At 50.0% G+C, this 16331-nt stretch overlaps 1 protein-coding gene across 2 annotated transcripts in view; it reads right to left on the bottom strand.

Annotated features, from left to right (window-relative positions):
• Positions 1-8572: 8572 nt before the first annotated feature.
• Positions 8573-16331, bottom strand: part of DENND3 (DENN domain containing 3) — a 31640-nt gene continuing 23881 nt past the window's right edge. Inside the window, exons 17-23 of one of the 2 annotated variants that reach the window (XM_066336715.1) lie at positions 16216-16323; positions 15259-15398; positions 13805-13965; positions 12726-12859; positions 12447-12562; positions 12189-12326; positions 8573-10065 (exon numbers count right to left, since the gene is read on the bottom strand). In XM_066336715.1, coding sequence (XP_066192812.1) covers positions 9865-10065; positions 12189-12326; positions 12447-12562; positions 12726-12859; positions 13805-13965; positions 15259-15398; positions 16216-16323 — 998 coding nt within the window. In that variant the 3' untranslated portion in view covers positions 8573-9864. Of the gene's footprint in view, positions 10066-12188; positions 12327-12446; positions 12616-12725; positions 12860-13804; positions 13966-15258; positions 15399-16215; positions 16324-16331 lie in introns of those variants that run through there. The other variant, XM_066336724.1, reaches the window with a different exon arrangement.

The raw sequence follows: 16331 nt of genomic DNA, 5'->3' as shown, positions 1-16331 counted from the left end.
TCCCTGACAGAAAAGCGGCAGCAGAGAGGGACAGCCAGGCAGAGAGCGCCGTGTTTCCCCCAGCAGGAAAGAAAGAGGGACGTGTCCTCGGGGATGGGTCGAGCGTCACCCCGGAAGCGGCGGCAGGCTCCCAGGGGCCGCACAGCACTCCGGCCGTGACCAAAGGCTCCGCAGGAGAGGCAGAAACCAGCGCAGAGGTGGCACCTCCTGACCTGTTGGCAGGCCTGTGCTCTGGCGACTCGCTGTCCTGCGACGCTCTTCTGAACGAGCTGCTGGAGAAGTGGGAGGAAGAAAAGCTCCCTCCGAGAGAAGCAGCAGGAGAGAGGGACAGCGAGCCAGAGAGCGCACGGCCGCTCCACCCGCCAGATGAAGGAGCAGAGCCAGCAGCTTCTGACCAGGACAGCCATTCCTGCCGTGAGGGGCACAGCGAGTGTCTCCCCACGGCACTGCCCGAAGAGGCAAAGGTGGTTGCGGTTTGCGCCTCGCCTGCCGATGCCGTGGACGAGGCCAAAGCAGCATGGATGCAGGCTGGCCGTGCCCAGGCCGCCGCTCCCCAGAAAAAGCCTTGTGTGGCTCAGCCGCTGGCAGAGGCTTGCCCGGAGCCCGCCCAGCCCCTGGCACGCAGCGTTCCCGCTTGCCCCGCTGGCAGCGCAGCCCTCCCGCAGCCCCCGGCCCCACGGCCACGGCGCTCCGCGCTCAAGACGGCCCGGCGGGCTCTGCGCCGGCTCTTCTCCTTCGGCTGCCTCAGGGGGCAAAGAGAGGAGTGAGCCCGGCTGCTGGCACCAGCTCGAGGACGCACCTGCGGGACCCAGCCAGACCCGCGCGTCCTGGACCGTCCTCTGACCTCTTTCCCACCTCACCCCCGCCCTGATCTTCCCCATGTCTCACCATCCCCACTCTTCCACACCCCACCCCATCATGTATCGTCCTCCTCCCAACCACACTCTTCCACCTCTTTCCTTCTCTCCTTGTCCTTTTCTATCCCTTTCTCTCTCTCTACCCCATACCTTTTGTTCAATAAATCCCCCATTGTTAACTCAGCTAGATGCGCTCACTTGGCACCTTAATTTGCGCACAGGCATCTCTCGCTTAGCACAGCCCAACAGGGGCACACGTCTGCACACAACATGCCAGGTGTGGCTTCTCCAGTGCCCAGCACACAGGGACAATCACAGCCTTGGTCCTCCTGGCCACACCATTGCTGACACAAAAGGCCAGGCTGCCACCAGCCTGCTTGCCCACATGGGCACACACCGGCTCACGTTCAGCCACTCTCAGCCAGCGCCCCCGAGGCTTTCCTGCTGGGCATCTTTCCAGCCACTCTGCCCCCAGCCTGGGACACTGCAGGGGTCTCTTGGCACGCAAAGGCAGCACCCAGACTTGCTCTTCTTGAACCTCACCCCTCTGGCCTCACACCATCAATCCAGCCTGGCCACATTTGCCTCTAGAGCCCTCCTAGACCCCAGAAAATTGACATTCCCACCCACCTTGGTGTCATAAATTCATTACTGAGGCTGCCCTCAATGCCCTCAGCTACATCAGCAGGACACGCACTCTGAACAGCAGTGGGCCCAGGGGGCACCGCTACTGACTGCACACCAAGTGGATGTGGCACCATTCCCCACCACTCTCCGGACACAGCCGTCCTGACAGTTCTAAGCCCAGCAAAGAGGGCCCCTGCACAAGCCCTGGGCTGCCAGCTTCTCCAGGACTGTGCTGTGGGAGATGGAGTCAAAGGCTTGGCTCACCTCCACGGACACTCCATCCACCGCTTTTCCCTCAGCCCCAAGAGGGACCACCCACACCCCCAAGGAGATCAGGTTGCTCAGGCAGGACCTGACTTCCCTAAATCCACAGTGGCTGGGCCCCATCCCTTACTTGTCCTCTCTGGGCCCGAGCGGTCGCCCTCACGGCAATCAGCTCCTCGGTCCTGCTGGGCCCCGAGGTCAGGCCGACAGGCCAGCAGTTGCCCGCATCCTTCCTGCGGCCCTCCTTGGCCGTGGATGTCACACGGGATCCTGTCATCTGGGATCTCCCCGACTGGCCAGGACTGATGACAAGAAAGAACAGGAGGGCGGCCTAGCCAGCTTTTCTGCTGGCTCCCTCAGTAGCCCTGGGGCCCTGGGCCAGCCCCACAGACCTGTCACTGTCTCAGTGCCTCCGCAGGTCACTAACAGCTTCCTCCGGATTGTAGGCGGTCTGGCCTGGCCTGCTCCCCGTCCCTGTGTGCCCGCTCAGGGGATCGCTTGCCCTCCCGTTTAACCCATCTGACTGTTGAAGGCTGAGGCAAAGAAGGCCTTGCCTACCTCAGCCTTTTCCTCATCCCTTGTGACCATATTCTCGTCGTCCCCAGGTCGATTAAAAAACGGCCATTTTCCTTGGCGCTCCTGTGTTCCGAATCTTTTGAAACAACGACTTTCTGTTGTCTTTTACAATAGTGGCTTTTATAAATAGAGTTGATTTTTGTGGGAGGGGTTCTAAAATAACGTTGGCCTTCGTTGGTGGGGCCATGAATTATTAATCTAATGAGTTGTTAGGTATTGTTAGTTAACATGACACAGTTGATGTAATGAGATGTAAAGCAATGAGCTGTTCAGTTAGGTGTACTGTTACACGAGAGTGGATAACCACAAGAGGGGGACAATGAGAGTTTGATGAACTAACCAAGAGAACCATCCAGAAAATGACTTCATGAGGTGATGGCATCAATTTGAACTGTGATTGGAGAAGGAGCCAGCCACTGAGATTAGAGTGTTCCAGAATGATTGGTCAAGAGTGCACCTTCATATGAACCAACCACACCAAGGGAAAAGGACCAATCAACAAGGGGATTGAAAAGTGCACCAATCCGACAGCTCGATTTAGACTTTAAAGCCCCCGGGTGCCCAGCACCTGGGTCCTTGAGCAAAACATTGTGTCCAAAGAAGCACCATGTGTGTGCACGCAGTTACTGTTACTCTGACTTGCCCAGCAGGCCTTAGGCTTATCTTAAGGTCTCATCCCCGGCTGTGTTTAAGTTTTAATAAACAGGCTCAAAAGTCACCAGCCTTGTTCTAGCCTGTGTTTTTTTAACAGTGGCTGGATTAAACTCAAAAAGGTTTTTGTCTTTCTGATCATCTTTCTACCTGGGGTCGGGGCCAAGGGCTAGGACACACGATGGGCTGGGTGGCAAAAGCACTTTGGCACGGCACAGGGCTTCTTCGCAAGGTTTAGGGCAGGCACGCACAAGGTGGGACAAGACAGAGCTGTAGGTCATTTGGAGAAGAACAAGCGTGGGACAGGACAAAAGGTAAAAGCCTAAGAAAGGAATTTGCGACCAGGGGCTGCTGCACAGAAAGCGCCAGGCCTCTGGGACACGGGGCAGCCACGCCCACCAGGCCTTTGTGACCCGCGGTGACATCGTGCCAGGAGGCCATTGTGAGGCGGGCCCGTGTCACGCCCGCGGGGGCTATAAATGCCCGCAGCGGCCACTCGCCGGAGAGCAGCTCTCCGAGGAGGCAGCGGCTTCTCAGGAGGCAGCGGCTTCTCAGGAGGCAGCAGCTCCCCAGGGTGCCCGTCGGCAGCGTCTGGCAGAGCACCCTCAGCATGTGGAATCAGCAGGAGGCGAATGCCCACGGCCAGCCCCGGCAGGGGCAGCCACTGCTGCACAAACGGCGTGCGCTTTCAGCGAGGCCGGCCCTTGGCACGCCGCCCGTGCGGCCCGCACCTGCTGGGCTGCCCTGCTCTGGGAGCCGGCCGGCTTGGAAGCACCTGGGGCACTCTGAGACAGAGGAGCTCCTCACGGTGCGGCAGGGGCAGGCGGGCAACAGCTGCAGTGGCCTGTTTAGAGAGCTGGGCCCGTATCTGCGTGAGAGCAGGCCCCTCACGTCCACCCCGAGAGCCACCAAGTGGCTGAGTGGACGCCAAGTGGCGGGGGGAATTGGTCGGCCAGCCCAGCAAACTGTGCATGGCAAGCGGCTGTGCGCGGAGGAAGAGGAGGCTTTGATGCAGCGCCTGCGCAAGAAGAGACAGGAGCAGGAGGAGCTGGAAGACAAGGTGTATGACACCATGTTTAGAGCCATCTTCTCCTCCCTGGACGACAACAGAAGGCCCAGGACGTCCAGCTGCATCCCCAAGGATCCACCAAGCCCCACCCTGGAGCCAGCTGCAGGCCCCTCGGCGCCGCACAGCCCTTGCCGCGGGACCAAAGAGGCCGCTGGAGAGGGACCAAAGTGCTCCGAGCTGGTGTCTCTCGACCAGCTGTTGGCCGAACTGGGCCCTGTCCCTGAGGACTCGCTGTCCTGTGACGCTCTCGTCAGGGAGCTCCTGGAAAACTGGGAGCAAGAAGAGCTCCCTGACAGAATAGCGGCAGCAGAGAGGGACAGCCAGGCAGAGAGCGCCGCGTTTCCCCCAGCAGGAAAGAAAGAGGGACGTGTCCTCGGGGATGGGTCGAGCGTCACCCCGGAAGCGGCGGCAGGCTCCCAGGGGCCGCACAGCACTCCGGCCGTGACCAAAGGCTCCGCAGGAGAGGCAGAAACCAGCGCAGAGGTGGCACCTCCTGACCTGTTGGCAGGCCTATGCTCTGGCGACTCGCTGTCCTGCGACGCTCTTCTGAACGAGCTGCTGGAGAAGTGGGAGGAAGAAAAGCTCCCTCCGAGAGAAGCAGCAGGAGAGAGGGACAGCGAGCCAGAGAGCGCACGGCCGCTCCACCCGCCAGATGAAGGAGCAGAGCCAGCGGCTTCTGACCAGGACAGCCATCCCTGCCGTGAGGGGCACAGCGAGTGTCTCCCCACGGCACTGCCCGAAGAGGCAAAGGTGGTTGCGGTTTGTGCCTCGCCTGCCGATGCTGTGGACGAGGCCAAAGCAGCATGGATGCAGGCTGGCCGTGCCCAGGCCACCGCTCCCCAGAAAAAGCCTTGCGTGGCTCAGCCGCTGGCAGAGGCTTGCCCGGAGCCCGCCCAGCGCCCAGCATGCGGCATTCCCGCTTGCCCCGCTGGCAGCGCAGCCCTCCCGCAGCCCCCGGCCCCACAGCCACGGCGCTCCGCGCTCAAGACGGCCCGGCGGGCTCTGCGCCGGCTCTTCTCCTTCGGCTGCCTCAGGGGGCAAAGAGAGGAGTGAGCCCGGCTGCTGGCACCAGCTCGAGGACGCACCTGCGGGACCCAGCTGGACCCGAGCGTCCTGGACCGTCCTCTGACCTCTTTCCCACCTCACCCCCGCCCTCATCTTCCCCATGTCTCACCATCCCCGCTCTTCCACACCCCACCCCATCATGTAGCGTCCTCCTCCCAACCACACTCTTCCACCTCTTTCCTTCTCTCCTTGTCCTTTTCTATCCCTTTCTCTCTCTCTACCCCATACCTTTTGTTCAATAAATCCCCCATTGTTAACTCAGCTAGATGCGCTCACTTGGCACCTATAATTCGCGCACGGGCATCTCTCGCTTATCACAGCCCAACAGGGGCACACGTCTGCACACAAAACGCCAGGTGTGGCTTCCCCAGTGCCCAGCACACAGGGACAATCACAGCCTTGGTCCTCCTGGCCACACCATTGCTGACACAAAAGGCCAGGCTGCCACCAGCCTGCTTGCCCACCTGGGCACACACCGGCTCACGTTCAGCCACTCTCAGCCAGCGCCCCCGAGGCTTTTCTGCTGGGCATCTTTCCAGCCACTCTGCCCCCAGCCTGGGACACTGCAGGGGTCTCTTGGCACGCAAAGGCAGCACCCAGACTTGCTCTTCTTGAACCTCACCCCGCTAGCCTCACACCATTCATCTAGTGTATCAACATCCCTCCACAGAGCCTTCCTACCCTCCAGTACATCGCCATTTCCACCCACCTTGGTGTTTTCACCCAATGCGGCCCTTGGTCTTAAAAATGCTGGGGAATGGAGCCACCAATGCCCCTACCTCTCACATGCTTAGTGAGCTGTATGGCAACAGAGCTAATTCCGCTTTTGGCTAAACAAAGCTCATCCATACACTTTCCTGGAGATGAGTTCAAGGAAGAAGTGAAATCATAAAACACAATAAATTGTACATCAGGCCCAGCCTATGCATTTGCCATTTCACCAGTACAGACACAATAACGGGGGCCTCCCTCACTGGTGCAGGAGCCTTTCCAGATAACCTACGTGACATGTAGAGAGGGGCCTATGCTGGGTTTGGGTGGGATAGGGCTGAGTTACTTCCCAGTAACTACCCTGAAATACATGAGCTAGTAATGAGGGCAAGAGCCTCCTTTTCTGCCCAGCAGAGTCTTGGGCTTATCCTCACCTTGGGAGACTGTACTGGGAGAGTGAGGGGAGGATTTAGTACTAGGGATTGTCCTACATCCCTGTCCTCTCCTGGCACAATGACAAGTGAAGGGGCCCTGTGCCAAGTGGAGGAGGAGGGTAAGCCTTCTTCATCCCTTCCAGCACCGTAACAGGATGAGGCCTGGAGAGAAGGACAAGAAACAGGAACCTCTTGGGTGCTGTTGTTCCTTTAGGGTGATCCCCCTGCTCTCCTCAGGGGATGACTCATCCCTGGCCCTGAGAGTGGGACTCCGTGATCCTTGTCCAAGAGAAGCAGGTCCCTGCTTAGGTTGGGCATGGGGTGCTGGGTCTGGGCTGGCTGCAGCATGCTGTGGTGAGGACAGGGGACCCTGAGCTATTGCTCATTACAGAATAACCCACAGTGGCCTTGGAGTGGTTCAGAATAGCCTGGAGAGGAGCTGCTCCAGCACTGCCTCTACTTCCCAGTTTGGACCAAGAACAACCAACAACCCAGTATCATCCCTCCCCCAGCCCAGTGTGCCCCAGTGAGGCCAGTCCCTGCATTGTCCAGGCTTTGCAGCAGTGGGGATATCTCCCATCCTGGTGGGTGGGCATGGAATATTGTCCCCACATCCACTGGCACATGGTCCCCATGCCCATCACCACCTGAGAGCTTGTGCATCCCCAGACCCCCAGTCCCCAGCAGTGTCAGCCTGGCAGTGTAACAGTCATTGCACACAAAGCTCACTGGGGACACGGGCTGTGCCTGTGGGATTTCACCATCTTCCAGATGACCCCCTGACATTGGGGTCCCATGTGCTGGGTGACCCCAATCACAAAAAGGGGTAAGGGGCAGCTACCCTGCAGGGCCAGAGGTGAGTTTCAGCAGGACAGTGGCCCAAATCCTGGGGACAAGGGTGGCTGATGGCAGCATTCTGTGCATTTGTGCAGCAGTGTCTCTGTCATAACAGCTGGGATGGCACAGGGTGACCCACTGCTTCCAAGAGTGTGCCAAGACATCGGGGAACTCACCATGGAGAGGGAAGCAAGATGCCAGGAGGAATCCTGTAGGTTACAGTGGCAGATGAAATGGATGCAGACAGGTAAGGAATGCACATAATGGAGGAGGATGGGGTTTAGTCCCATTTGCCTCCAAAAAGGACTCAGCTGGCACTGGAGGAGAATGGGGCCTGATCCCATGAAACCCCCCAGCAGCCTCTGAGCACGGGCTGGGAGGCAGAGGAAGGGGCTGTTTCCTCCCTCCCTGCATGGCCCTACTGAGGAGATCACAGCCAGCACACAGCAGCCTGAATTTCCAATCGGCTCCCATCTCCACAGCCAGGTTATTTCTCAAAGCAGACACTGCCACCCCTTGGTTTGATCAAAGAATCACAGAACAGCTCAATTGGGAAATTACCTATTATGGATCATCGAGTGCAACTCCCTGCTCTACACAGAGCCTCCAAAAACTGGACTGTGGGCTCCTGGCAGGTCTCTCTGCTCCCTTCAGGTTTTTCAGGTCAGGAGATCAGGAAAAAAAACCCAACAGCAAAAAGGACCTGAACAAATATTAGCCTTGAGGTATCCAAGAAACAGGCAATATTTCCCTGAGAGAGAAGACAATGGGATGGCAACACAAGTTGGACTCAGAGTCTCAGACAGAGGCTGTCCAACCCCAACAGCAGCGCAGCATTAGGGCCAGAGAGGGATGGAGTGTGCTCAGCCTGGTCACTCATAGCCTCCCTTCTCCTGCCAGGGGCAGCTCCTGCTCCCTTTGTCCCTTTGCTGGGAGACAATGACTGAGAGAGGCAACTACACCTGGCCAAGTTCTCCGCTGGCAGTGAGGCCAAGAACTGGACAGAACCTCATAGTGCTGTGACTGCAGGTCCATTCCCTCAGCTGAAATCCTGGATCAAAGCTGAGATAGTCAGTGAGCACCTAAAAACCAGCTAAGACAAAACCAGGTTTAAAAAGTATGCCAGGAATGAAAATCAATGAAGACAGCAGCAGGTGCACAGCAGGTTGGTGCAGCTGGTTCATTTCTGCAGCCAGGGAAAGTTCCTGAATAGTCCTTGTGTGTCTTTGAATTCAGTAAATAATTCCTGCCATTTACCCCAAGCAGCCTGGCCAAGCCAGAGGAGCAAAGAAGAAACCTGAAAATCACAGATATGGGGCTCAAAAGGGGACACCTTACAGCAGAAGCTGTTTCAGAAAGGAGAACAGAGAGAAGACCCCAGGCAATTATTCTTTACAGCGCACAGAGAGGATGCAAGCCAGTGCTAAAATCATCACTCCCAAGTATCAAGTTACATGGGGAAAAGAACAAAGTACACAGGCCAGAGTATGAATATAGTGTTTAATATTCTTAAATTGATACAAAAGCTAAAAAAGTAAAATTTCTGTTACCATGATATGATAAAAAACTTATATCAGCAGAAATATTATACAGTCATAAAATTTCTAGTAATAATATTTTCCCATTGTTGATACCCTTCTATTTAGCCCTACACTGGTTCATATTTATTTAAAAAAGTAGCAGCCCATTTTGTCCTTCTATTTACAGTCTTTTAGACACTTTTTTCCACTCTGCACTGATGCAAATAAAACTATTCTGCAGATTTATTGTTTTTACCTGCAGATAAATGTCACCAGTGGAAAAACCACTGTGCATCAGGCACCAATCAGGGAATGCTGCTCTTGAGACTCCTCCAAGCTGCAGCCCCTGGTGCTCGCCCCAGGGACTGAGGAGGGGTTTCAGGATTGTGCAGAACTTAAAAATTAAACAAGTTCTACCCAAAATAACAACAGTTCCTCTGAATGCAGAAACTGGAACTGAAGGGAGGAGGGGCAGAGGTTAGTCTGTACATAGACTGAGAGGTGCTTCCAAAAGCAAGTATAATATGTACAGAAATTAAATAAATTAATTCCTAAGATATAAATTAACAGTTTCACAAACTGTTCCAAATGCCAAGTGCTGTGCATTGTTTTCAAAGAAAAAATACATTTAAAAACTAAAATATTCATTGGAAATACCTTGTTTCAGCTGGAGAAGCTTTCAGTGCTGTTGGGGAGAGCCTGTATGTGCCTGCATTTTAAACAAAACAGCCCTAGAAATCCCACCAAGGGTAAGGGACACTGCCCACCTACAGCTCTGAGCTCAGACAGATGGTCACAGTGACAACTCTGTAAATCCAGATGCACTTGGTTTTTTCCTTTCAGTGCCCTTTTCCACTTATTATAGGTTGTAAAGACACCATAAAATAATTTTTTTAAGCAACCTTGCAATGCTGAGAAAGAGCTCCCATGGAATTACTGATTTGGCTCTAGTGTTCCCAACGTGACCTGGCCCAGGCAGGTAACCCCAGCCCTCCATATCACCTCATGTCCAGTTTGAAGACAGTGACATGTCTTCTCCCATTTCTGTTCCTTTACCAAATGTGCAGGAGCAGGACAAGGTGTGAGGGGAGATTTGCTTTGATTTCCATTTTCTACAATGTAGGGATGGAAACCCAATAAATAGAAGACAATAACACTGGAGGTGGTTGAAATAGATGCAAAATGCTGAAGTAAACACAGTCCCAGGTGTTTGCCTTTCCCCAGAGGAAGCAGATACATTAGGAATAGCTTGTCTATCCAGCCTTCCAAATGGCAATCTTCCCTTCTTCCTTCCCAGAGCCGCTGAGGACATACCTGTCCTCTGCTGAGCACAGCGCCTTCACCCCATCAGCGTGGCCGACCAGCTCCTTCTCCACACTCTTCCTCTCAGCACTGACCACATAGATCTTCCCTTTGCTCTTGCCCTGCAGCTTCCCAGTGCTGCCAACCCACAGCTGGAGGAACAAAACAAACCCACAGCCATTTTCACTACTTCACATTTCAGTCCAGGACACAGTCAAGGAAGTTTATGTGGCACATTGGTACAGTGAGGGTTCCCTCATGCTTGGCCAGGAAAGGGAAACACTTAAAATTTCCTCATCAGTATAAATAAGGGGCTTGGCCACCATTGGTCCTGGCCCCTTCTAGGTCTCCTCAGCTGCTGTGGCATGAGCTGAGGGCTCCTGGTGTGTGTCTCTGTTCCCCTCTGGTTCCCTCAGTTCAAGAAACCCCCAGTGCCCCATGCTGGAATGTTCAGCTGCCAATTGTGCCAGCACTGGAGCTGCTCTCCCTTACCCCTGTGTAAGGCACAGTGTGCCTTTGCACTGCAAGAGCAGAGAAAATCCAGAGCAACTAAAACTGCCAAGAGAAAGGAACAGCTGTCATATGAGCAAAGATCAGAAGATGGCTTGGGTTGAAGGAGACTTTAAAGATCTTGTTGCAACCCACTGCCATGGTCAAGGACAGCTTCCACGAGACCAGGTTGCTCAGAGCTCCATCCAACTTGGCCTTGAATGGGATGGGGCATCCACAGCTTCTCTGGGCAACCTGTGCCAGGGCCTCACCACCCTCACAGGGAAGATGGAAAAGTCAAGACTCCTTAGGTTGGAGAGAGGGCAGCTAAAAAACCCTTACAAAAGGTTTATGAACTAACGGAAGTGCAGATAAACTGAATGTAGAACCACTGTTCCACCCTGAAATAAAAGGAAATCAGGGACATGTGAGAACCAGCAATAGTTCAGTTTCACTGAGAAGAAAGTACTTCTCTGTACAGGGCTGGAAGTGAAATTCATGAACCCACTGCTCTCCAGGGAACTGTGGCACCAGCAAGTCCAAAATGAAATCACAGCCACAGAGACTGGGTCAGATAATAGGTAATAAAAGACATAGGCCGAGGTGCCAGACAGAACACATCCTATTTCAGATAGACACAGCATGCAGCTGGGTTTCTCTCCAGTTTCCTAAAGAAAAACAATGCCTTGCTTTTAATTAAAGCCTGTGACTGACAGCCCTATCAATGTTATTATCAGCCTTTGCCAGGCTGCAAGTTCACTGTCCATAGCTCATTGTTGTGTAGAAGGAACAGAAGTGCAAGTGCTGACACAGGATCTGGTTGGAGCCTGTCACTAGTGGTGTCTCCCAAGAGTCAGTACTGGGCTTAGTATTGTTTAATTTATTCATAAATTACTTAAAGAAAAGAAGAGAAAGGAAGAAAGTTCTTCAGTAGAACAAAAGAGAGCTTAATGCCTTGGGAGTTCCAAACAATCCTCTCACTCCCTTTAAACAGAGGTTAAGTATATGAATCTTTGCCTTGGAGGAGAATATCCTAAAATAATTTTCCATTGTAGTACAAAAGTCTAACCAGAGGCTGAATACAGAGGAAATTCCCCTATTCTATTTTTAAAAATCATTTTTTAGGAAAGAAGGAGGGAAATCTTGGAAAAAGATTCCAAAAGTTGCTTCCCCAGCAACTTTAGCTATTACATTATATACATTAGCTATTTATTTGCAGAGTAACTCTGAATGAGCCCCTGTGGTAGCACAATTACAATCGCTTGCACAGTTACTGATACCACATAAAAGCAGGTACACAGAGGCAAACAGGGACACAAGATGCCAGCAGGAATCCATCAGATCCTTTGGTCTGTCCTGAATTAGGATGTGGCAACTAATCAAGGAAAAGGTCATCTACAAAAACAGGCCAATTAATTGGCATTTGTTGTTTGTCTGGTAACCTTTTTTAAGGCTTAGTCTGAGAAGTCCTGAGATAAAATATCAAAGGACTTAAAATTTCAGTTTCTACAGTTCCCGGGAAATGTCAGTGGCTAATATATGTCACCACACATTTAATTACTGATGAAGGGATTGGCTTGCCATGCATTTTGGGGTACACCTACAACAGCCATTTCTGCTGGGCAGTCTTTAGCTTCTCTGATAACAAAGAGGAATCAACATTCCAAACCTTGTGTACTCATGCACACACCCAGTGAGGAAGCAGTGACAGCCCACAACAGTGCAAACAAACAAAACTTCAGTAAAGAAATCCACAAGAGGCAAAACCAGCCCAGATGTCTCTCACCTGATCTTTAACTCTTATCATACAAGTAATCTCAGAGCAATCCTGAAGATGAATCTTTTGAGGTGCACTTGAAAGGTCTTTGGTGTTCCAAATGTACAGGTCACTACTCCCCCAGTAAGAGGCCCACATTTCATCTCTCTAAAGCACAGAAAGACACATTTAAGCACTGCTGATTTAAAATGTATCAAAATAACCACTGCTTGTAATGCCACATGGCCCTGCCTCCTTTCAACTGTATCAACAGAGTATGGGCAATACCTCGGGAAAGAGCTGGAAGCCAAGAAAAGCGGAACACACATCCTTCAGGTGGTGCTCGATTTTCATCTGCGGTCGAAACTCATGAGTTGACACTACAAGAATGCAATTTCTGGTACCTTCAATATTAATGACACAGAGTTAGTAACAGAGGTGCCCACTTCTTCCATCTCTACAAAACATGGATGAAAAAAGCAAAATAAAATGAACATCCAACAACTGTCTTGTTTCTTTATGTGAAGATGATTTTTGTAATCATTACAATTTGAAGAAGGGACTTACAGCACCACAGTTGGTCATTATGAAGCTTCATAGAGGTGAGATTTTGGCAGGGCAGCTGAAAGACACGGTTCACTTTGAGAGTGCTGATGTTCCAAGCAATCACCATTCCATCTAAACTGCTGGAATATGCTTCACTGTTGGCACAGATTAAAGAAATAAAGAAGTATAGTGTGCATTCATGTTCAGAATAGAGTGCACACACAGAAGAGACTTAGTTGCAAAATAACCAATTTTACAGGAAGCCAAATTAATGTTCATTTTTTAATGATCTTCAAGATTATCCCTTACAAACTCTGTATCAACTAGAAACACTGCAGGCTAACTCAGATCTCAGTGAATGAGAGCACATTACATCATGCATGAGGAGCAGAGCACAACAAAATATTCCCTATAATTCCTCTGAACAATCTTGCCTGATGAATTTTCTCTTGAATTAGAACAAAAATTTCTCAGTGTTCTTCTTTGTTACTGCACCTGAGAAAACTAATTATACTATCCCTTTACTTTTTACCTTTAACATTTGTTGTCTTAGAATGAGCAAACCCTTTTCAGAAGGTTTCAACAACACTACTTCCTGGAAACCCAGTTACACCTGCTGCACAACTGGCAGACCTATCGACCTTGGAGTTGCTTTTCCCATGGGAAGACAGCAGTTTAAGACCTTCACCCAACACTCTTCCCAGTGCTACCAAAAGATCAAAAGCATATTGCCTGAACAGAACAGTAAATATATTATTTCTTTTATTATCAGGCAGGAAAAATCCAGAAGCTTCCTGTAAACATGTAGTCAATTATGTGCTCAAAGCAAAAGCGAAGTGGTCTTTAAACTGCATCTGTATCAGCTCTTCACTGGATGCTGCCAGTTCCTGGCTCTTCTCATCTTCATCCAAAAGAGAATTCCTTTATCCTCTTTGTTGCAAACTACACAGTGGTCCTTATTTAAAAAGGAAATTCTTAGCTGACATACACAATATGGGAACTACAAAAATGAACTAAATGAAGACTTTATTAGCAGGATAAACCCTCCCATTTAAAACAATAAATTCTTTCAACATCTAGGAAAATCAAATTAGATCTACCTGGGTGCTCCATTCTTCTTCTCCACAATGATGTCTGTAACATCAGAGCGATGATCATTCAGTTGTTTATTACAAGACATACTGTGAGTGTTGATGATATAAATAATGGAGTCCTGAGAACCAATCCACACTTGACTCTGTTCCACCATGACCATGCAAGTCTGGGGAGAAAAAGGTGGGTTAAATGAAGTTTAGAAGAGAAATCAGTCTTTAATGTAACATGAAAAAAAGCTGTATTCAGATGCTACAGTGTGCTGTGATCACTGTAGGAGATGAAGACTTGGCTCTCCAGTGTTCTAACCTTTGCTCTGCTCCATAAACAATGAGAGGACAGATCTCTTTGCAAAGTTTATCCTTCAGTAAACAGGATTAATATCTTATTTATCTTAGGGATAATTTATAATATTAATTAATATCTTATTTAATAAGATATTAACTTATCTTATTAATACCTTAATTATCTTAGAGATCGTTTATTAATATCTTATTTATCATAGGGACTGACTAAAGGTGTGCTTCCTGGCCCAAACAAAGTAAAAGTTAAAGAGGGCAGCAGGGGAACCACAGAAGTTAGTGTGCTCCTTTCCTCTGGATTGGAAGCCAAACTAACTGTCCAATATATCCACACTTCCTACTTCAGCTAAAACTAGTGTTTGAGAAAATACCATCTCCTCTACGGTCTCTGGAAGTCCATCCCTTCCATCACACACTCTTCATTTATCTACCTACAGCCATCACTTGGCAAACTTTTTTGTCTTCTTTCAGGTATCTGACTCTTCTGGAATTCCATTTTTCCTCCCCCCAGCTCTTCACCATCAGCTCTACCCCCTCCCTTTTTGACTTTCTCCCACACTCATCAACAGCAATCTCTCTTTTCTTTCACACAAGTGACATGTCCAATCCCTCTTCCTGTGTGTTCTCTCTACTGTGTGTTTTTCACCCAGGCTACATGCCTGGTTCAGATTCCCTTTTCACAGAGAGAGTTACTCTTTCAGGTGGTCTTTAACTCCCTCCCACCTGCTGGTTGAGACACTTTCTTTTAGAGCTCCATCTTCTCTTTCAATAGCATCTACCTGGTTTCCTTACACCTCTTCCCAATCTCCAGTTCTTCAGTATGGGTGAATTTTTAGCTATTCCTAGGATTCCCCTTCTCATTTTCTCTTCGGGTTGTCTTTTATTCTTTCTCCTCAACTGTTTCAACCCTGCTTTCCTGCCCCAAGAACCCACCAGATCCTCCCAAATCCAATCCATCACTTCTCACCAGTTGACTTGTTTTATTATTAACCCATTTAGCCTCCTTTCAGTTTTTCTCAAAAATCTTCACTTTTCCAGGTTAACTGAAGCCCAAACAACTCAACATCTTCTAAGGAACGATGTGATTCAGGGTCAGACAGGCTACAGCAACAAAATCACACCCAGCTGAAGCAGGAACTGTGATCCTGTGCCAGTCTCACCAGTTTAGAGCGGCCCATTTTGAAGCAGTGTTGCTGGATAGACCAGGTAGAGGCATCAAAGACCACCACCTTCCCCTCATTCAAAGCACACCAGAGTTTTGGATGAGCACTGTCCAGTCTTTCTGAAGGATCAAGATGCCCTAGAAATAAAGCAGTGAAGATGAGAGGGGTAAAAGGAAACAAAATACTTTTGGAGACCTGTGAGAAATCCATTATTAGGCAGAGCAGGTTTGTAATGAAATGCATCTTCTGCAATTTACATCATCAGTTATTGACTGATACAGTTCTCACAGTACGTTTGTGCTTGTTATCATCTGTTTGCTGAGTTCACCCAATGATTTAATCTTACACTCCAAAGATACTCAGAGCAAAGATAATCTCTTTCATTGATGACTAAGAGATGAGCTCACTGAGATTGCAGGAAGGCTTTTAAGCTCCATAAATACAACTAATAAATCTACTCACTCTTGTCTACTCCATCAAAGCCTCTCATACTATAAAGAAAGGAAGAAAAGCACCACTGAATCCAACACCCTCCACACTATTCCTTGCACTGTGGTTCAAATTAACTCCCCCATAGGACTCTACTGAAAAATAAAAACCTAACAATGAATATTGATCAATGGGGGAGCATCATCCATCCACTCACCCGGCTCAGCAAGTGAGCCAAAAATCTTAATGAGACATCAGCCCATTAACACAGAACTGAAATCTGTGATAAGGCACACGTGCAGAGAAAGGCAAATTAAGACAGTGAAAATTATGCCTTGGAGTATCTTAATATGCAACATTACTGTTCTTTTTAAATTATTATTCTGGTTTAGTATTCAACACACAACCAATCCACATCAGAATGTGAACACATCAGGCAGGCATAGTACCAGGTGTTATAAGATAATGTGCTTTATAGGCTATTTAAAGCTGGGCTAACCTAAAGAGAGCAACACATCACCTTACCTGGAGTATAAAGTAAAACATCTATTGCCCGTGGAAATGTCTCACCAGCTGAGGGGTTGATCTTGTGCTTTAGTGTCTCTGAAGTTGTTTTGGGGACCATCATAGGCACTAAAATA

Source organism: Sylvia atricapilla, chromosome 1 (assembly GCF_009819655.1).
Source record: "Sylvia atricapilla isolate bSylAtr1 chromosome 1, bSylAtr1.pri, whole genome shotgun sequence".
NCBI classification, from domain to species: domain Eukaryota; kingdom Metazoa; phylum Chordata; class Aves; order Passeriformes; family Sylviidae; genus Sylvia; species Sylvia atricapilla.
The sequence above is the reverse complement of the archived record's forward strand: the minus strand, read 5'-3'. Positions and strand labels throughout refer to the sequence as shown.